Source organism: Lepisosteus oculatus, chromosome 2 (genome assembly GCF_040954835.1).
Source record: "Lepisosteus oculatus isolate fLepOcu1 chromosome 2, fLepOcu1.hap2, whole genome shotgun sequence".
NCBI lineage: Eukaryota > Metazoa > Chordata > Actinopteri > Semionotiformes > Lepisosteidae > Lepisosteus > Lepisosteus oculatus.
Window position 1 is genome coordinate 34950386 of NC_090697.1, and position 24064 is coordinate 34974449.

General features: G+C 37.9%; 1 protein-coding gene across 1 annotated transcript in view; it reads right to left on the reverse strand.

The window, feature by feature from the left end:
- mrap2a (melanocortin 2 receptor accessory protein 2a) overlaps window positions 1-24064 on the reverse strand; it is a 52296-nt gene that overhangs the window by 10650 nt on the left and 17582 nt on the right. The window contains exon 5 of the mRNA XM_069178637.1: window positions 15688-15787. Coding sequence (XP_069034738.1) covers window positions 15688-15787 — 100 coding nt within the window. The remainder of the gene's footprint in view (window positions 1-15687; window positions 15788-24064) is intronic.

A 24064-nucleotide genomic window follows, 5' to 3' on the forward strand; every position in this document is an offset into this window, starting at 1 on the left:
TTAAGCGAATAGGTAATTAGATTGCTCATAAACCTAATCGCTTTTTCTACATAAACACAGCGTGATTGCTCTCTGAAAATGCATTTCCTTTATTTTTAAAGTAGGCTCAGATTTCAACTATAGATCGTATTATTATAAACTTTCTTGGAAAAATGTATTTTATGTAAACCATGTTTGCTATTAATTCATTTAGGGCTAAAATACGTTCATTGTCTTCCAATCGAGTCGAGTTGACATTGGAAGCCTGCCACACCCGGACTGTTAAACCAACGCATTAGCATGTCGCCAGTATTGGCTTTAGTATTCCCCTCCTCTCCCCTCAATTCAATTCAATTCAAGGTGTTTTATTTGCATGACAGATGGGTACAAGCAGTGTTGGGTATGTATATTGTAACGCTTACGGCAGACAGGCACTGTGTAAGAGCCGGCGCACCAGAGCAGCGCACCGAGGGAGCGTCTGCATTTCTAACTTAGTTTTTAAAATTAGTCAAGCAATATGAAGCATCTCCTTTTACTTAGTGCCTGAGCATAAAAAGAATAGGAGCATACTGCAACATGTGTGAAGTCCATAAACGATATTAATTTTGGAACTTAAACATACAGTATATGGCTGGTCTCGGTACTTTAAAGAAAACATACACACCAGTATTCCATTTCTCCCTAAACATTTTAAGCATCGAAGTCTTTAACTAACGCGATACCGGAGTCAACAAGCATACTTTTCGAATTTGATTAAAAGGGAATATAATATGGAATTGCGTATCTCAAGAAATTAATAACGATATAATTATATTCATGTTGCAAAAGAACTGCAACGGACATAAAAACTCCCTTGCTTTTAACAGAGGGTTCCATAATTTCTAACTACGAAAATGCCAGGTGAAAGGATTTGTAAACATATTTTGTTAAGGCAAGTCAGTTTTTTCCGCAACACATAAAATACATTTTTCCAAGAAAGTTTAGCCTTTGTCACTAATGAAACCACTAAATAAAGACATAAATATAGAAATCTTAAGATTTGTTTTACTTAATGTTGGTAGCAGGATGAACTGTCAGAGTGTATATTTTGTCTCAGAGTTGCTGCAAGATGTTAACAGTGAAAAAGGTATTTAGAAATGAGTTATTTCAAGATGAAAATTTTCAGAATAATTGCAAATCTAGCAGGATAGAGAAAGCACAGAAAACTGGCAGTTAGATTGATCAGATTAGTATGAAAAGTCATTTAGCAAAGGGAATGAGAAGAGTGACAAACTAGTATACTTTAGATTTTTTTTTCTGAACCAGGGAAAATCTGATCATGTTTCCCTATAACAATAATAAAAAACTTTATTTGATATATCACCATTAAAGGTGGCATCTCAAAGCAATACAGTAGATGTAAAAACAGATAAAATTACCACAGATTACAAAGTAAATGCATATAAGAAAGACAAGCAGTTAGAGGTGCTACCAAAATTAGAAAATGAAGCAGATACAGACACTAAGTCTTCTGAAAAGAAAGGTTCTGAGGTTAGATTTAAACTGGCCCTGGTGTGTGTGTGTTTGTGTCTGTCTGTCCTGTGATGGACTGGCGCTATGTCCAGGGTGTATTCTGCCTTGTGTCCGTCGCTTACTGGGATAGGCTCCAAATCCTCTGTACTGGATAAAGAGATTAGAAATGGACGGAAGTAAAGGCACTGTGTGGATGGAACTATACACAGTGTTAGAAACCCACTATGAAATGGCAGCATCTCACTGAGAATAAAACATTTTATAGTGCTGGCTTAAGGAAACAGCCTTTCCACCTCTCTTGCACATCAGTATCCATACCTAGTTATTTAAACAAATTGCCTCTAATTATAAACATCTTAATATGCTGGCTCTGTGGATCCGCATCAGCTATGTTTGCCCATTCCTTCAATTCATGTGCATCCAACACACAGTTCAACGCTAGCAACTACACAAAATATAAAATATGAGCTCTACTTGCCACTTACAATACCAACAGTACCAGCTAACTTTAGTAGTGACATTTTCATGGATCTTTTTAACAATAAAATTTACAACATCAGACTTCAGACACAATTAAACAGGCCTCAAAAAATGTCTGGTACAAACATTTTCAGCATGGAATAAACCGTTACTTTAATGGTATAAACCTTAAATGGATTCATATTCTCAATAAGATTTGGTGCTCAATAACATGACTTAAAAAATGACAGAAGACATACGTATCATGCTTATCCTTCTATTTTTCATAATCGTAAACTCCTTAAGGCAGTTACATTTTCTCTGTTCTGACCTGGAGTTACAGATAAATTTAAATTCTAATAAGAGATTTGTAATGAGGAAAGTCATACCAATCACTCATACAGTACCAGGATTTGCAATTACAATACAAATACTTTCTTTCTGTATGTGTTTATTTTGCAGTTTGAGTCTATGGCATTCCTTTGGGGGTCTATACTCCAAGGCATGACTTTTTTATGTATAAACATCAGTATTTACTGCTATTAATTACTGTACGATTTATAGTTGAAATCTGAGCCTAGATATAAAGTTAGATATAAAGTTAAAATCTCGACAAAGCAATGTAGGAAATACAGAAAAAATAAATCCTTTCTGACATCTAAAATCAGTTTCGATCAAGGTCTCTAAAACGAACAAGAAAAAGAGAATTTTTGGAGGGCAATTACGCTGTGTTTATACAGAATAAGTGATTTATGAGCAATCTAATTTTTTGTTAGTTTAAAACAGTGAAATGTCAGCTGCAAAAGATCGCACCAGAAACAGCACTCTCTCTGCCTGTCATAGACGTTCAGGAAAGGCTGAATGAAGTCATTTCAAGTACAATAATTCGGAGATCAATAATAACAGTTGTAGGACAGTATATAAGGAGGATAAGGATTTTGAAGTTGACTCGAAATCTGATAGGTAACCAGTGCAAGGACTTGAAAACAAGTGTAATGCATCCCTGATAGGATTCTTGCTGTCATATTCTGAACATATTGAAGATTGCTCAGTGTGGATTTAATTTCCCCAGTGAACAGGATGTGCATTTATTAATTCTAGAAAAAAAGTCTTTCTTAATTTCTCTAGTTCTTAGTTTCTCTAGTTCCCTTTAAAATAAACTATTATTCCACAATGCAGAGTATTACATGGCCAGTATTTACACATGATATTTGTGATTTAAAGAAATTAACACAAGCAGCTTTTGGAGATTTAAGTGTTGGCTGAGTTATTGCAGGATAAAAAACTAGAGATGTTGGCAAGAAGAAGATAATTTGCGGAAAGCTGAGGAATACACTTATAACAAGAACACTTCCTAATGGGGTTAGGCATACTTTTGATGAAGATGATGAAGTTAACAGACTATATGTTTACATAGATACTGAAATAAGGATTGTATTTTAGATTTTGTGTAGTTGCTGGCATTGAACTGTGTGTTGGATGCACATGAATTGAAGGAATGGGCAAACATGGCTGATGCGGATCCACAGAGCCAGCATATTAAGATGTTTATAATTAGAGGCAATTTGTTTAAATAACTAGGTATGGATACTGATGTGCAAGAGAGGTGGAAAGGCTGTTTCCTTAAGCCAGCACTATAAAATATTTTATTCTCAGTGAGATGCTGCCATTTCATAGTGGGTTTCTAACACTGTGTATAGTTCCATCCACACAGTGCCTTTACTTCCATTTCTAATCTCTTTATCCAGTACAGAGGATTTGGAGCCTATCCCAGTAAGCAACGGACACAAGGCAGAATACACCCTGGACATAGCGCCAGTCCATCACAGGACAGACAGACACAAACACACACACACCAGGGCCAGTTTTCCCATAAACCAATTAACTGACCAGTATGTTTTGGAGTGCGAGAGGGAGTCATATCACACATACCTGTATGGAGAAAAACCATGTAACCCAGAGAGAACATGTAAACCCCACACACACAGGATGGCAGGAATTGAACCTAGGACCCCAGTGCTACAAGATAGCAATGCTAACCACTTTGCCACCATTATAAATGGATGGATATCTTAGTTATCTTTCTAGTTCACAGGTTTGCATGCATAATTTAATTTTGAAAGCCACTGAGACATTAGGTACTACTGTTGTATTTATGAAAAAGAAACAAAACAAAAAACATACTAACAACTGTGCCATCCTACTCCTTAGTTAATACATTTTATTATTCATAAACAGTTAACATTGTTAGCAAAATATTTTGTATTATATTTAACCCTATTTTTTCTTTAGTTTTGTATTTAACTCATTATATGATAGTCAGACTTAATGTATATTTGAACAATGAAAATATATTTTTACAAGATTTTACATTAAGCACTTAAAATTAATATGGTTAATAATAGTAAACTGTAACATGCTGTAACAAGATCAGTTAAACTGCGAAGAAAATGCTTTCAGAGAAAATGTTTCAGGTGTGAAGAACATAGATCTCCAATGCAATTTCAACCAAACCTGTTCCCACACACCCCGCCCCCACTACCATTAGAATATACACAAAGCACTCAAATCTTTCGAGCTAATGATCAGGTGACCCGAGAGAGAGCGAGAGAAACACCAAGGGGTGCGGAACTATTTACATGGAAAACGGGCGATCTCCCCAGACTGTCCGCCCGTTTCACTGTTACCTGGATACCTCTTTATTTAGAACTCACTAACACTGATTTTTAGTTTAGAAGGATTCAAGTAGGGTTTTAGATGAAAGGCAGCGACCTTAATCAAGCCCAAATCATAATTGAACCCATTCAGAGCCTACATTACATTTTAGAGTTCCATTCTGAGCAGAAGACCCTCACACCTGAAGAAGGGGGAGGTGTTTTTCGCTGGAAATCTCGCCTGCTTCTACTTTACAACCGGAGTGCTGGCTGTGACAAATTAAACCGCTTTTACAGGTTTCAATCACAGACCATGTGACATGGGAGTCAGGAAACTAACACACAGCGCCACCGGATTCGATAACTCTATAAAAACGCTATAAAATAATGTGACTTGGCACAGAACAAGTTTACAGCACAGTACAATAATAAATGCTGACCATGACTTTAGAAGCATAAATTGCCTTACACTCAATTTAAACACAAGCTGTCTTTAGCCCTCTAAGCTGGTTCATACAGAAATGTAGAGATCCAGGCTCAGAACACACAGCTTCATTAGCGAATACATATGCAGGACAACTAGAGAAGACGTTTTACAGAGGATGGATTTTTAGAAACATCCCATCAGTGACATCACTGAAGTAAACTCCTAGGTACTGTAACTGTCATGTGGATAGTTTCACAAGAATCAGACAAAGGTTTAAGCATCGCTTGTTCTAGATAAAACTGCAACAAAAAAAACAACAACCCATAATGTACTTCTTTGCCGCTCTGTTTGCCCAAATCATATATTCACAACGTGAAATCTAGAAAATAATATTACGTAACCAAAATCCGCAATATGGAAACAGAACCTGTGTAATTGTTGATAGATGATGTACTCGTAACATTTTTTCAAGACGAACTACAACATTTAAAAAATGACTTGTATGTACTTGATATCTCTAATCAATCCACGGGTCCCAGCACAAAACTAAACTAAAACGCATACCGTTTCGCGCTTCTTATTAGTTGCTCAAAAGTAATTTGACCATATGAAATGCATAATATAAACCTAGAAACATATACGTGAGCAGTACTTAAGCACTGTAGTATCGGTGTTAAGACATACCTCTCAAATACTGTAAATCAAGTTAAAAATATCTCAAGACCGATTCTGGTCATAATGAAACCATGTTTCGTGTATGTTTTCTTTAAAGTACCGAGACCAGCCATATACTGTATGTTTATGTTCCTAAATTAATAACGTTTATGGCCTTCACACGCGTTGCAGTATGTTCCTCTTCTTTTTATGCTCAGCTACTAAGATTTCCCTTCAGTGGTAAAATTAGATATGAATATTCAATACTTAAACGGGCACATTAAGACATTAAATATACATATACATACTGTATACAGTACAGTTTGCATACGGTAATATGTTTATGTTCCTACATCAATCTCTTTTATGAGCATGTGAAAGGCACGGTGAATCACTGTACTTTGCTTGATTGGAAACAAATGCGTGATTGCGAAATGCTGTGGTGTTGCTTTTACAAAGACGGTCAATGAAAAAAAGAATGTTGACCAGGGCAATACTTTGAGTTTACACTTACAGCTTGTCCAAGGTCACTCTTTATTAATACTATTAGTAATATCTTCGTTAAAGACTTTGATGGCCACAGCTCAAACATGAGAGGTTGAGCTTTATTAGCTCCACCTTGCGGAAATTCCCGATACTATTATTTTGCTTGTCGTATGATAGGAGAATTTACGGTAACTCGCGGTATTTACCGGTAGCTTGCGGTATTTACCGGTAGCTTGCGGTAGACTGCGTACAGCGTACCGCAAAATAATGCGGTATCGCCCGCGCATTTTGAATGGCTGCATCTGTAAATAAGAAGATTTCACAAGATAGGACACAATTATAATTACAAAAATACAACAATAACAATAGAGAAGACCATGGAAGGTGATATTAAAAAGAGCAGAGGGGTGAAGAATGGTACCAGTTAAGTAAAGGCTTTTCTGAAGAAGAAGGTTTTGAGTCTGGATTTGAAGGAGTTTAGAGAAGGTGACTCTCTAATATCCTTGGGCAAAGAGTTCCAGAGCTTGGGGGCATAGCAGGAGAAGGCCCTGTCACCCATACAATGTAGATGGGCTTGGGGGACAGTAAGGAGGGCAGAATTTGAAGAGTGGAGGTTGCGAGGTGGGGAGTAGGGCGATAAAAGTTCAGACAGGTATTGAGGTGCCAAGCCATGTAAAGCCTTATAGGTGAGCATGAGGATTTTAAAGTCTATGCGGAATTTGACCGGAAGCCAGTGCAAGGACTCCAGGATAGGAGTAATGTGAACACTTGCACTAGACCTGGTCAGGATTCTGGCTGCTGAATTTTGGACATACTGCAGCTTGTTCAGAGTAGATTTAGATACCCCAAGAAGTAGAGCATTGCAGTAGTCAATTCGAGAGAATACAAATATGTTGATCAGCTTTTCAGCCACAGTTAATGATAGCATAGGGTGTAGTCTTGCGATATTTCTAAGGTGAAAAAAAGATGTTTTGACAGTATGCTGTACATGTGGGTCGAATGTTAAGCCAGAATCGAATATAACCCCAAGGTTTTTCAATGTTGATTGAAGCTCAAGTACAGAGCCATCCACAGACAGGGTTACAGGACTGGCTTTACGAAGTTGATGGGGGGTACCAATAAGCATGACTTCAGTCTTGTCACAGTTAAGATGAAGGAAGTTTTGAGTCATCCAAATTTTTATGTCAGAGATGCAATTAGATAGAATAGAGACAGCCACATCAGTGTCGGGTTTGGTATGGATGTATATTTGAGTATCGTCAGCGTAAAAATGAAAGCTGAGGCCATGTGATCTTAAAAGCTGACCAAGTGGGAACATGTAAATGCTGAAGAGCAAGGGGCCCAGTATTGAGCCCTGGGGGACACCAGACTTGACAAGACCAATTTCAGACCTGTACCCATTGAGAGAGACAAAGTGACAGTGATCAGTGAGGTAAGACTTAAACCATTTGAGGGCAGTGTCAGAGACCCCAAACACAGTCTCGAGACGAGAAAGTAAGATGTTATGGTCAACAGTGTCAAAAGCAGCACTGAGATCAAGAAGGATGAGTATGGAAAGAGAACCAGAATCAGAAGCTATTAGGAGATCGTTGGTGACTTTGACTAGGGCAGTTTCTGTGCTGTAAAGTTGACAGAAGCGAGATTGGAGGGGTTCGAAAAGGTTGTTTGTCATGAGGTGGTTATGTAACTGAAGTGTGACAGCACATTCTAGAATTTTAGAGAGGAAGGGTTAGTTGGAGATGGGGCGAAAGTTGTTAAGATTGTCGAGAGCCATGTTAGGCTTCTTTGGCACGGGAGTAATAGCAGCAGTTTTGAGGACCGTTGGTACAATTCCGGTGCTCAAGGATTCATGTATTATATTGAGGACAATGGGACAGAGTCCCAAGAGAAACAGGACTGGAATAAAGTGGTGGGAATGGGATCTAAAATAGATGTGGTGGGTTTCATGCGCATAACTAGTTTGTTTAGGGATGCTGAGTCAAGAAGAGAGAAGCTGGAGAGACGGGAACCAGAGAAGATGGATGAGCAGGGAGGAGGTATGGAAATTATATCCGTAGTGGAGAGAATGTGATGCCGGATGTTGTCTGTTACGACCCCAAGTGTCTAGGGGAAAAGGGATGTAACATTTAGGATAATTCTTTTGGAAGCAGGGGGGGTTTTGGTGAGGGACTAGGAAGCGTGATAAGGGTAAGGAACTAGAGTGGTGCCAAAGGAAAGAAAATAACAAACAAAAATGGAGCTGGCTAGGACAGTGAGGGAAAGCTAATCTGACTACAAAAGAAAACCCGAAACACACGGTCTTCGGCGTCTTCAACACCCTAGCTAACCTGCACTGACTACCCAAACCATACAAGACAAACGGCACTCATCCCTACTAAACTAGTGTACTAATACAAAATCAACTAAGTGTGTAAGTGTACCCAACAACCTAAACTAACCTTATATACAAAAGTTCACACAAAAACACAAGTGAACCAGGAAGACAAATAAGGGAAAACAAGAGTAATAAATAGGAGCAGGGTACAAAAAGGGGGTACAAAAACACTGGGGCAAGGTAATGACAAAACAAGGATGAACACACAAACAAACGAAAGTACAAAGAAACTAACGTAAATCCAACAAAACAACAAAGCCGAAGCTATACGAAAATACACACACACAAACCAACAAACCAACAAACCAACAAACCAACAAACCAACAAACCAACAAACCAACAAACCAACAAACCAACAAACCAACAAACGAAGCCGAAGCAATAACCAGGAGCGGAGCGAAGCAAAGCGAAGCGAAACGAAGCGAAGCCTCCATGTTATATAGTGAATAAAATGAGTTCTGATTGGCTGAGGGCTGATTGATGATGACATCATATTGAAACAGTGGTGTGATGGTTGGCCAATGGGGAAGGGAGAACAATCAAGGGTCAGCAGTGTGGAACATAGAAAAAACACACACAGAACACACACTGGGACGTAACATGGTCAATCTTAGAACTAAAGAAATCTAAGAATGTGTTGAGGCGGGTAATGTGGTAGGGCAGTTTGGCTTGAGCAGTCTGTTGATGGTGGAGAAAAGATGTCTGGGATTGTTTTGGTGATTTTCAATGATGTGAGAGAAGTAGGTGGATCTAGCAGACTATAGTAACCTTATAATCAGATAAGTAATCTCTCCAGGCCTGATAATGTACATTTAGGCCGGAAAGACGCCACCTACGCTCAAGTTTGCGAGAGGCAGCCTTCATGAATCGCAGATGGTCATTGTACCAGGGGGCAGGGCGAGAGAAGGAGATGGTTCGAGTTTTTTAAGGGGCAAAGGTGTCGAGGGTAGATAAAAGAGCATTGTCAAGTAATCGTATTTTGTCCTCTAGAGGGTCAGAGGAAGAGAAAGAGGATAAGGAGGACAGAACAGAATTTGCAAACCTTGGGTGATCAATTGATCGCCAGTTGCGGAAATTTACAGAGCGTAGGGAGGAGGTGTTAGAAACAGGTAATTCCAGATTGAAGAGAATGGCTAAGTGGTCAGAGAGGCCTAGATCAAGGGGAGAGCAGTGGGAGACAAACGAGTCACTTGCAATAATTAGATCTAAGGTGTGTCCTTTGTTATGTGTAGGGGTACAAACAAACTGAGTAAGGTCAAAGCATCCCAAAAGAGAAAGGGCACGTTAATATAAGCACATTTAGGTGGGTAGGTTGCTTCAGCATGCAAAGGCTACAGAGCAACAAGTAATAGGTTTATTCCAGGATGAAAAACGGCTGTGAAGCCTTCTTCAGGTATGAGCATATTACAAAAATCAAACTGCAATAGGATACAGAACAGGAAGTATGAAAACCAGATGTTTTGTCATCCTCACTGTAATTCTTAATCTTTCACCAGGTTTTGTTGATTATTTCATCCTCCTCAGCTGTGTCCGCCATTACACCTGCTTCGTTGACGTACTACAGCTCTGACCACTTTCTCCAGGACTTACTGTATGGTATAGCTCTCATTCCCCACCTCTCCTGCTCATTGCAAGCCCCCCAAAGGGTTAGCACTCTTTTCACTCTTTATAGCCCTACCACCTCGACTAGATTAAAAAGGTCTACAGTAGTTTTACTACTGTAAGTTATGGATTAAATAATGTAACAATCACTGGTCATTAGATATTAAAACTAGAGCAACTGCAATATAAGAGAATCTGTCCTGGCATTTATTATTATTAATATGAATATTGAATATATGAATATATATATAAATATATGAATACCATATGAATACTGTAAAACAATGGGACAATACCAAGCTAAGAGGGCAATAATAAAATAATGAAATCAGACAGAAAAGGCAGTTAAGAGTGGTATGGAACAATTTAAACTTTTATCTCTGTTTCTCGGTTGGATTTCATATTAACTGCTTTTTTATGTATAATTGTAAATGATGAATACATTTGTAAATGTGCCTATCATGAAAACTGTTTTGAGCAGCATTCCTACTGTGAAATATCAGTCTGGTTCCTAATGGTCTCTAAACATCAATTCCACTTCGAACACAGACAATGCAGTGGTGTATAGAGCAGTGATTCTCAGCCTTGGCCCAGGGAGATACCTACAGCAAATCGTTTTGTTCCAGCTGTGCTCAGAAACCCCAGGTATAACTGATGACTTTAATTGATCCGCTTGCTTGTTAAGAGTTTGGGTAAGTTTTTGTTCTGCACTCAGTCCTGAGTTTCAAAAAGTATCCTACTTCAAGGGTAATGTACCTCTCAGAAATGTAAGCAGCTTCATTTGCTCATTTGCTCACCGTTATTTCTGCTTGAATACTTTTTAATCGGTGGTCAATTTGAGATGAACAGAAACAGGTAGAAATGACAACGAATCAAACACATTTGAATGAAATTCACAACCTGTTACAGGTACCACAGCAATCGCAAATGCAATTTGACTTTTTAAGAGAAAGCTCGTTTAACGAAATCTCAAATAGAAAATTCAAATCCATTAGCCCCTGATTAGGAACTGGTATAAAAACCAGAAAGTTGAGTGGTCTAACAGGACCAGGGATTAGAAGCACTCATTTTGAGGGGGCTGGGAGAGTAGATAATATTTTGCACTTGGCTGCGATTTCAGAATTCTTCAAATTTCAGTTGTGTCATGAGAAATGTTTACTGCTAAGGTGTCCAGGTCCTGAGGGCCTGTGTGCCGGCAGGTTTTTGTTCCAACACATCATTGACTTAATCAAAACAACTTATCCGTTTTCCCAGCTTTTCAGCTGCTGCTGATTTCAAGAGACAAATGAAAAGCTGCAAATACACCTGCCCTGCAGGACCAGGATTGGACATCCCTGGCAAACGGAGGCCCACTTACAATGTGTCAGATTTCCAGTGGGGTTGTAGCACCTTTAGCAACAGCAACTCTGTTTCCAGTTCTTTGTTGACAAAAACGAAAAATTCTCCAGACTACTAGAAGGATGGAATGTGTAAAACATTATATTATATAGAAATATGAAAAAAGAAGAAAGACATTTTTTTCTTTCTAAACTAAAAACTGTAGGCTTTAGTGAACTTCATTAGTTGGAGTCAGGAATGGGAGGACTGTAACTCATATGTATAAGTCTATCTTTCATATCTTCAACCTTTTGCAGGCCTTGTATATTTTAAGTACTACCTGTTATTTGCACTAAAGCAATGCAATAAAACAATACAATGAGGTACACATTTAAAATTCAATTATTCAGTACAAAATAATATTAACACCTAGTGTTAACAACTAGTGTAAGCCAATGCAAAAGAAAGGGTTATTCCCTATCATCGTTCATTGCATAAAATAATTAAGGAAAATTATTATATGGAGAAATATTCAGAGAGGAACTTGCTTTGGGCCTTTTTGCTAATATTGTATTATTTTTGTCAAAACATTACTGCATTTCAGCTGGTGTTAGAATTAACTTTATAATGAATGCTCAGGAGGGATGACAACAGCCAGTTCAATCAACCTCAGCTGTCAGTAATTCGTAATCACTCCTGACGTCATCTCCTCACTTAAACATTATAAATACAACATGTACCCTTCTCTCCCTCATATCCATTTTGTGCATCCCAGTTGTATCCCATTTCCACACTTACAGCTGCCCCTTGGTTACTCCTCACTCTGCATGGGGGGTCCCAACCTCCCTGACCTTTGGCCTGAGCCAAACACTCTATAAGCCTTTCAGTATGCTTAATTCCTGGGTGTTGTTATTCCTAGTGAAGAACAGTATATCTTTTAGATATTTTTTCTAAATGATATTTGACAATTGGACTAAAGTTTTACATAGTTAAGCAAAGATCTCCTCTCGTTATCAGTCATCTTTTGAAGTTAATATGAACCTCTCCACTACATTTCTATGCATTAACTTTAAAATGCCACAGAAATAACATATCGGCATGAAGAAACCTTGACTGTAGGTCATGTCTTCATTAGGACACAAAGCACACGGTATCTACATGACAGCTAGCCCATCCATCCATTTTCTAACTTCTTTATCCAGCATCTCAGGGTCATACAACATTAGTGTGACCTCTAGCCAAATAATACACCATAATTAAGAGATAAGGATTGCTAAGCATATGACAATGATGTGTGGCATATCTAAACCAATTACTGTGCAGTAAAACAACTAAGCAGTAGTTCTCTAAATCACTTCAATTACTTGTAATTAAATGCCCAATATTTCCAAAATATTGCCCATAAATGATTTCATTGTTTTGGCATATAGACTATGCTCCAGTATTTTTTTTCTTTGGGAGAAGAAATATGATATTTAGTGTTCGGCCAGTGCAAAAATAAGTAAACCTAATGTGAGATTACTGAAAGTCTAAAATGAACAGTTGCATATAATGACACGACATATAGAACTAAAAAACATTATCCCTGCTAAATTGCAAATTACAAATGCAACTCTCCTGAAGGATGTAAGTAGACGGATTTATAAATACTTCAAATGGATTTTTAACATCGTAATGCAGTTTCTTACAAAACATAACGGGCAGAGAGAGACAAATAATTAGATTTTTAAATATAGCCATAAGACCACTCAAAATATGGCCCTTAAAAACACACAAGGCAGGACATATAAAACACGACCATGAATCAAGTACACATTAAAGATTTACATCTTTGGTCCTTACCCATATAAAAGTGTACTTGTCACTGTTGTTCTTAAGACACATCCATTAGTTGACATGGTTACCAGTGCCTGACCTTTAAAAACACTAATTTGTGGGTGCAAAGTCCTTATTTAATAATGAATGTTAATGAGAGGACAGACGATTTGTACTAAAATAAATGTTAAAAGACCACTCTTAAACTCACAGCTAAACATGGCTAGCACTTCTTTCGTACACTACACTTGTGTGTCATTACTTACTAGGTCTGACACCTATCCCAGTGAATCATTTATTTTCAGGAGAGTTGAATCATCCCTGGAAGAGTCACCTGAATGATAAATGGAACTGAGTAGTTTGTCTTTTTTAAGAGAACTTGCTATACTGATTAATATGTGACAATGTTATTAAATGCATCTAAATTTAAATTCTAGAATTAGCAACAAATCTCACTGCTCTATAGAACCGTCCACCTGCCTCATAACTGATAGTATTAGCAATTAGTAGTAAATGAGAAGATACTGTAAAACAAAACATTGTGCACATTGTGCATTGATGCAATCAAGTTTCAGAGATGTTCAGAAATACAAGCTGAGCTGTGCAAAAGTCATAAAATATGTCATAATATACTGTACATAGAATACAACATAAAGTAAAGATAAACTAATCTGCTGGTCACACTGTATTAACCATTTATTGCAATAAAATGTGCTGTTTATCTCATATCCATTCTCCTGACCCACTCATAAAACTACTGAAATTCCAGCAACACTGGAAGTCTTTGTTGTTTTGCCCCAAAGGGACAAAGAATTACTGAAAACCTACAGCCACACATTCGGTTCTGGAGGGCCAATGTGTTTGCAAGTTTTAAGTCTAGTTGGGCTCTGAATACCTTAGGGTAGCACTTTTTAAACATCAACATTTTATCTACCTCATTATACGTTTCATCTAACATTATTTTAAATGTTGATATTTTATAATTATATAATATCCATCCATCTTCTAACCGCTTAATCCAATACAGGGCCATAGGACAGTCGGAGTCTATCCCAGCAAGCAGCAAGCAACAAGTACAAGGAGAGATACACCCTGGATGGGACGCCAGTCCATCACAGCGCACGCACGCGTGCACACACACACACACACACACACACACACCATGGCCAATTTTCCCAAAAGCCTAAGAACCTACAAAATGTTTTTGGAATATGGGAGGATACCAGAGCTCCTTGAGGAAACTCACACCAACACAATAATAACATACAGACTCCAGGAAGATAGTACCCCAGGTCCAGAATTGAACCCAGGGCCCCATGTGCAGCCCTATTTATGATATATTAGCTTACATGAAGTATTGCTTCTTTTTTTCTAAGCACAGATTATATAATTACTCAATGTAATATCATTACTCAATGATATTACAATGGCTTTCAACAAAAACTATGCTTGAACAGTTAAGTCTTAGGTTTTATCTAAGGGTTTGGCAGTGTGGATAATTCCATTCTTCTGAATGCTTTGCCGTATAGTTCTTGATACTGTAAGAGGTCCCTCTCAGGATTTCAGAATTATTTACAGAATTATTAACAATGTGTAAAATCTGAGGGATTTGTTTCAGAACTCCTGACAGGTACAAGAAGGTCCTTCTTGGTCCTACTCTTTATTTAATCTTTTAATCTTCTGCAATTTCCCTCACGTGATCAATAAAGTATCTATCTTAACAATATAGCTTGGGCAGCAAGAACCTCAAATACACAACAACACTGACGAAACCATCTTATGTTCAACCTGACCATGGTTTGGATAAAATTTCACAGGGTTTTTGTGAGCTGTGCTTTTTGCTAAGAACTAAGATAAGACTACATTCCTGCTATTCAATAAAAATAATGAAAACCTGCACTTACAAAAATGATTTGAAGTAAGGCAAAGGTCAATTCACAGTTTATAAACATCAAGACATTTGGTTAGACAGGGTTTTAAAATTTAAACTCATAAAACGTTCATACTCAGCATCTTGCAACTTAACAGCAGTGCTTTAAAAATTGCTGCTTTAGATAGTAACTAGTGACTATGGACGTAACTCATTTCAATTTTCTTTAGCTAACGACTGGAAAAATCTGCAGAGTGAGCTGAAACTACTCGCCTTTTTATTCGAAGGCATTTTCAGCTGTATCATTAAATCTTTTCTGCCTCACACTGCCAGTGATTAACATCTTGTTGATTTTATTGATTGTTGTCCTTCCTTCTTTCTCGGGTTTGTTTTCTGTAAAAACACGGCACCAGCCTCCTGATCAAGCCATCTTTGTACATGGGGATTGGTTCTCGGCTGCCTTATCTGATTAGTATTGATTTTCACAGTGACAGACAACGGAAAGGACCTTCAAGGACTCTGAATTCAGGGACTTACTCTGGATGTGGTGCACCTGTCTTCGTCAGCAGTGTCAGGACGAAAAACATGAAGATGACAAAAACTGCCAAGCCAACCCAGAAGCCAATCACAATGGAATCTGTGAAACAAAAGCATTGAGTCAGCTTTCATACATCTTTCCTTACGCCTCTAGCTTTCACGGTGCAATTCGTCTTTCCTTGCAAGACCTCTTTTACTGCATTGATTACGTTCACCAACTGTGTCAAAGAGTTCAGGTGCAAAACCCAATCGAGGTAACGAATTGATCGCTTTGATCTCTTATCATCACAGGCGACAAAGCATCCAGAATTTTGTATTGATGAAAGGTTGACAGACGAACACAATGTCTTGAGTGTCCAATTATACAGCATGAGGACAGGGCAACAAAAAATGCAGAGGACACAAAATGTCATCAAAAACATCTAGTATAGTAAGTATATTAAAAGGCAATAACATGTATTAGATACACTGTGATCAGCTGCCATGTAAGAAATTAGAAAGTTACAGTACTTTACATATAGTGATGCCACAGCTATTTGATGATGCATGGCTTCAGAGGACAAAATATCACATGGCAAACATTGCTAATGAAGGCTAGAACGGACTGCATCCCAGCTCCATGTTTATACTAAATCATTATTTTAATTAAATTGATACTATTGGCCTTTATTAAATGACATTTCAGTGTAAAGTATAGCGTACTGTATATATCAATGCAGTTCTATGTTATTCTCCACTGTAACTTTACCCATTAGATCCCTTTAGATACTGTAGATTAGATCCATCAGACCTAACTTTCCACAAAATCATGTTCACCCTACATTCTACTGTAGGTGAGGTTAAAAACATTAGCTGAATATCCATTTTCTTTTTGTGAACATTATGTGAATGGTCAGACATTTTCCATTTGGATGAATTAAGCATTTTTTACATTTTAAATTTTTGACATCTCAAACCATATGTAATACATTAAGTGCATTTTCAGTTTACAGTACTGTATGTGCAACCCAGAAAATAATCTTTTTTCATTATGACATCTTTCTAAGCAAAACATTACTCAGAACTGGACAAGAATGTCATAAGGTTATATGTTTAAATTACATTAAATAACAGAAATTACTAAGGTTACAATAAAAATGACAGTATCCTAGTGTGCCACACAGAAGGAGAACATGATTAGTATAACGTGTACTGAATGGTGATAATGTAAAGTACCACACAATATGTCACTTTTGTGACATATTGATTTTTCCTTCAGCTTGTAATCAAAGAGTCACAAAGGGAGAGAAGTATCCGTTCACTTTGCTGCACAATATATTGTAATTACCACCAATCACTGTCAGGTACAATACAGTACTTTTAAATGGAAGTTCTTAACTGAAGTACAGTTTGGGAGACATAACAACAGATAAGCCAGTCTCACCCAGCTGTTTAATATTGAAATCATGACCTACTTTCACTATATACTGTAACTCTTGCACACACCTCTTCTCACATTTTTTTGCATTCATCCCACCCCCACCCCATCACCACCTTTGTACAGTACCTACAATACTTCTCTCTGAATGGGAGTCGAGCCTCCTCATCCTATGGCCAGGAAGCTACCCCTTAACCAAGCAGGTTAAACCAAAACTTCTTATACATACTCAAACTTTCGCAAAACATTTCATTCTTGGATTATGTTATTTACCATACAATAAAAAGAGTGTTTTTCTTGCTTTTACTGAAGTTATGAAATGATCATTACAGACTTAGTTTTCCTATTTATGTACTTCATGTCATGTGCTACAGACCCATTGCCACACTAATGCAACCTGTCTTACTCTGCAGAATTTCAAATGTATTTGGAGATTGATGTTCCTGCTGTTCCAAGAGTAGAAACATGACGTTCCTTTGAATAAAAAAAAACACTCCTTTTTAATTCAGATTTTTCCATTACAAACTGAATTACAACAACTAAAACATAATAAGGCAAAACTCTTAACTAATTTAAAGATGAAATAAAAAACCTCACCAGCATTAAAGGTAATTTCCTAGTATATAAGACACGGCTTTTCTATGAGCATGTTTAATGTCTCCAGTAGGTTATTCACTAACAGATTAAATTGAAATGAGTGCTTCTACTGAAAGAAGTGAAGCACTATTACAATGCTATGAATCTTTTGGTTTATCTTGGTTAATTAAATTCTGGGTAAAAGATTAAGGGTCACAAAACAGTTGAGGACCGGAGGATAAAACAGAGAAGTAGGGAGAAAGAGAGAGGGACACAGAAGGAGAAAGATACAAGGAGAGATGAGAGACAGTGCCAGGTGGGAGGCCCTTATTCCAACCAGCCTTTAAGACCAGTCTAGTTAAGTATTTGAAGCTTGTTGTTGTTGTTTTTAGGAAACTCTGATTTCCTGTATAGAGAATCCCAGGGTTAAATCTGTCCTGGTTAGTGGATGCATTTTTACAATCAGGAGATAGGTTCCCATTCATTTTGAAGCATCTGAGATGATATACTGTACTGTATAGACAGATTTAATTCTAGGTTGTATTCTGTTTGGTGCATAAAGCAGGTTTATCTCTATTTTTGGGTCTGTTATACAGTAGAATATAGAATTTGAATGTTTGCTAGCAGTCTGGGGCTTTCTGGGTGGTCTTGGTCTGGTATGTTGTGTGTTATTATGTGATGACATATGTATTCATAACTCTCTGATCGCTGCCAGTGTGCAATAATAGTGATTCACATGATTTCACATCTCTGTTAAACTATGAATTCCATGCAAAGACTTAAGCATATACTGTATAAAGCAAAGCTCAAGGATAAAGTTGTAGAAAGATACAGGAAGATATGAAAAGACAGTGAATAACCCTTTGAGCATGGTAAAGCTAACATTAAGGAGTAATACTTAGTAATATTTAATAATATTATGTAATATCCAGATATTGCCTAAATCAGGATGTCCCTGCAAACAGAGCATCTGGGAACAGGGGGAAACAGGAGAATTAGGGATACCACCATTAGGATTGTGGAGACTTTGAAAAATGCTCAGATGATAACATCCATCAGACAAAGCTGTCCTATACAGTAGAATGGGAAGAAGAAAGCCATTACTAAAAACATCAGCTGAAATGAAGTATGCAATAAAGCACATAAGTGAAACGTGATAAAAGGTTTGTTGACAGCCGAGGCGAAACTGAAGCTTTTTAGTTTAAAAGGCAAAGCATTACATCTGGCACAAATCCAACACAGTACATAAACTGATAATGTGTTAACAGAAAACAGAGAGCATAGATAATGGATAATACTCAGATTGGGACGATGTAGTGGAGTACCACGGTGCTCCACTGTATAGTGTAGTGTAATTAGTGGAGCACCACAGAGATGCAGATGTGGTCCACTACCCTTCCTAATTTAAATCAATAATATACATTCTGGTAAAGTTTGTGAACTAGTCAAATTTGTAGAAAATACCAAAATAGGAGGATAAGCAAGACTGCCGAAGCAGCAAATTAAATTTAAAAAGACTAATAAGAATTCAAGACTGGGCAAACACATGGTAGATCATATTCAATGTATTGTAGACTAATGCAGGGTTTTTGCAAGAGGCTAAGGTGTCTATGTTAACACATTAACATCTCCTAGGCAATGTGAAGCAGCAGAAGAAAAACTAAAATAATAATAATAACAATTGCTTACACTTATATAGCGCTTTTCTGGACACTCCACTCAAAGCGCTTTACAGGTAATGGGGACTCCCCTCAACCACCACCAATGTGCAGCATCCACCTGGATGATGCGATGGCAGCCATAGTGCGCCAGAACGCTCACCACACATCAGCTATCAGTGGGGAGGAGAGCAGAGTAATGTAGCCAATTCATAGAGGGGGATTGTTAGGAGGCCGTGATTGATAAAGGCCAATGGGAAATCTGGCCAGGACGCCGGGGTTACACCCCTACTCTTTTCGAGATTTTTAATGACCACAGAGAGTCAGGACCTCGGTTTTACGTCTCATCCGAAGGACGGCGCCTGTTTACAGTATAGTGTCCCCGTCACTACACTGGGGCATTAGGACCCACATGACTGCAGGGTGAGCGCCCCCTGCTGGCCCCACTAACACCTCTTCCAGCAGCAACCTTAGTTTTTCCCAGGAGGTCTCCCATCCAGGTACTGACCAGGCTCACACCTGCTTAGCTTCAGTGGGTTAAAATGTTAGTATATGTAGTAGCTAAGAGTATAGAATTGAAATTAAAGGATGCTAAAAATGTACAATGTAGTAGTAAGAGCTCATTTCAAATATGTGTTCATTGCTTTCTAAAACAATGTTGCTGCTTTGAATTGGTCCAGAGAAGAGTAACCAGATCCATTCCCTGGTTTAAGTGAATATTCTCGACTGAGAGGGTGAAGTACCTTTGCTTACTTTGCAGGTACTGGTTAAGACTGAACTTCCTTTTAAATCTTGCATTTCATTTGCACCGTCAAGACTGTCTCAGTCTTGACGGTGGCTTTACTTACAAAAGTTGTCCATACAGCCCTGTTCCCCTATATTTTTAATTCTCTCTACATTTTAGTCTTTTCTTAATTCTAATGTTTTAATTTGTAACTGTGTTTATATTTAAAAGTGCAATACATTATAATTGAACAAATAAAACCCTTAAAGCCCTTTACACTAGGTAATATTACTTCTGCAACTAATTTTTACTCTTATGGCACTTCTCATCCACAATTCAGTGCTCAGAGTACTGAGAGCTGTCATCAGTGAATGTGTGTTTGGGTCGTGGATTCAAACTGCAGGCACTGGAACACGTCCAAAAACTTAAGCTGCTTGACACAAATGAGCTTCAAGCTCACTACACTAAAAGATTGGTTGACTGCTGTGGGGATTTGCATTCTCTTGAGAGATGATACATGAGGCCTGTTATTCTCACCCCAGTTAAGCACTTTAGCCCCCTTCACAGTTCTCAGTTATCAAGTTTTTTGTCACAGTTACAGTAACACTAAAGCCATGTTCTTCAATTAGCGGCCTGTGGGTTAAATCAGCCCTCAGAGTAGCTCTCAGTTTGACTGTGCCACAATAGAAAAAAACAACAGTCGAAGATACACAAGTAATAATAATTCACTAGGAATGACAATGCCCAAGATCGAACTATTATGGACCTGATATTTGGCTTAACCTGCCTGGCTGAGGGCCGGCCTCCTGGCCATAGGACGAGGAGGCACGAACCCCCCCCATCGGGTAACCAAGGGGTCGCTGCAGAAGTGGAGTTGGGGTGGAGGTGGGATGCAAAAGTTGCATGCGAGGGAGAGGGATATCGCGTTGGTATTTATAGCATTTGGTGGAGGAAGGATGAAGGGAGTGATTGCTGATTACTGACAACTGGGAACGATTGAGCGTGGTTGTGGTCATCCCTCCCGAACTTTCGTTATATAAACTCCATTAATAATAATTGCTTACACTTTTCTGGACACACCACTCAAAGCGCTTTACAGGTAATGGGGACTCCCCTCCACCATCACCAATGTGCAGCATCCACCTGGATGATGCGACGGCAGCCATAGTGCGCCAGAACGCTCACCACACACCAGCTCTCAGTGGGGAGGAGAGCAGAGTAATGAAGCCAAGTGGGAGGATAGAAAGGGGCCTCAGCCTCTCAATTTCTCAAAGGTAACCCGCTCCACTGAGAACAACCAACTTTTCAATCTTGATTTAAATAGTAAAAAGAAAGAAACTTTTCATTGGGAAGTTAGCCAATAAACAGATATTCTAGATTTTTTTTGGAGGCTTAAAATCTGTTAATACAAATGGGTATTTTATTGTATAGTAACACAAGAACATAAAGGTTATAACAGACAGGATATCAAATGGAACATGAGAAAAAGTACACAGGAGAGGATAGTATTTAGTACAAAAAACAATGTTATCCAGGACAAGATGTTATTCAGTCCATCAAAACGCTTTTTTGCTGTTAGGTGCTAAATGATCCAAGAATCTCATCCAGTTATGTCTTGAAAGAACCCAGAGTATTGGTTTCAAAAACATTTCACAATGCATTTGAGGATTTCGATGGGCTAATTTTAACTCCTCTCATAGTTCTTTCTGTTTCTAGCTAAAAATTTTCTTCAGTCTGTCAGTGTAGGACATCTTGTTGCTCTTAAATGGACTGACTCATAGCAGCAGTATCTTATTAAGGAAATTGTACACAATATTCTAAATGTAATCTGATTATTGTATTACTGTATATAATATTACGAAAGCATAATTTGATTTAAACAGTAACTATATATCATATTGTTTTACTTTTTAAAGCTTCTCCACATTGTCTAGAAGATCTGTACAAGATGCAATTTGTAAATGTTAACATAAACACCCACTATAAGTCTTTTTCGTAAGTAACTTCTTCAAGCTCAGTGTTTCTCATTGTATGTATTCATTGAGATAAGGTTTGTGAACTCTTTATGTCCAAATAATACCAAATGTTGGTCTGATCAATCAAAATGACACAAAACGTGATGCTCTTTCAACATTTATTTATCCTCAAATGCTGTAAAATTCCATTTCCATGAGGGACAAAGTTAATGCACGTTTAGATTGAGTAATTTGTGTCACTCCCTTGAGCAGCAGAGAGTGCAACTAAACATTCCCTGCAACTGGTGATCAGATGCTCACATTAGTTCTGAAGATTATTGGTTTATTCTTCCCTGCAGACGTCCTTCAAACTGACAAATGGGGGCTGCCTTACATGGAGAGCTTGCTTGAACTTCAGAATTGGAAGCAATGTACTTTTTAAAGAGCAGTGGTGCTAGCCTTCCATCAACACCATTCTTGTTCTGTCATTTTCTGATGGCTGAGTCATGAACAGTCACATTAGCCAAGGTGAGAGTGGCTTCCTTGGATATTCCCCTCTGGTTTTTGGAACTCCCTTGGTGATTTTCCAGTTTGTTCTTGGAGACATTTTGGCAGGGTTATCTCTTCAGGGTAAAGTGACTGTGGTCTTGAACTTATAATCTGTTGACATTAATTTGTGGGATGATTTTGGTAAGGTTTCAATCAGTCAGCCCTTAAGTGTAACCTATCACTGTCACAAACTTTTAATGTGTATGTGCAGTACCTACTGTATGTGATACTGCTTGTGAGCAAAGTAGCACTGAATATTCCAATAGAGGATTTTTCTGAGTTTCAGATTCTTTTTTTGTGACCAAATTACAGTGATATCTGTATCCTAAAGCATTTTTGTCTTTTATTGTTTCCTGCCCTGCCATGTAAAGAATGAAAAAAACTGTACATTTATACAGTATTTAAACACAGCTGAGCTACATGTTCATACAGCTCAATTTATGAACCACATTTAAATGATCTGGTACTGTACTTCAGTCTCTGAAGTGGTGTGCTCCCGGTGAGGTGTGCGTTTAAATGATCTGGAAAGATCAGGTAAGTGGCATTACCATGACACCATGAGTCCTGATGTTCCTCTGTGCTGCTGATGGGTTTTATGCATGCGTATCAGTTACAAGTACATTTTACTAACATCAATATATAAGAATTTGAGTTCATATTACTTATAACTGCAGATGACCTGAAAATGACTGTGAGACTATGTTTTGACAGAGAACTTACTGTAGTGTTCTAGGAAATAGAAAAGCTAATAAGACATGTTGTTTTTAAATTTGGTTGCTGCACCCACAGTTGGAAATAGGTCATTCAATTCACTCTTCAAATAATGTGCATAATAATATGAATGGATAATATCTCCACTTCAGATCCCTACTTTGGTAACATACTGCTATGAGGATGAAAGCGAGTTAATATTGTCTAACCTTTAGAAAGAATGGCTCAGCGGTACTCTGTAAGGGAACTAACATACAAAGCAGCAGGAACAATATTTTAAATGTGACCCTTTGTCTGTTTGGAGTACTCAGTGTCCATGGCATGGACTGTACACTATAACTGACAACAGAAAGGAATTATTTTTTACAAAATTACCCCTTTCACTTCATTTGTTCTAGATGGCTCCTTCTCGCAATACATGCTTAACATACAAGATGAAGTACAAATACACATCAAGCCACAAGAGATCAACATATGCAAAAACAGAAAATTCTAGAGATCAGTTTTATGTTTCTGCACATTTCTGTTTCACAGCACCTACATCAGCCCTTTACAAAACACTTCTTCCATCCCTTGTCTATGGAGTCACTGAACCCTGAAAAACTAAATCTGCCCCCATGCCATTTTATTTTCATTGATGAGCATAATATGTTTGTACGTAAATAATTGCTTTCACAATGATTATTACATATACATTGCTGAGAAAACATGTTTGTGAACTCCCAATATATCTTTGGGAATTACAATTTCTTACCATGATACCTTGGTATTGTAACGCTACGAGGTT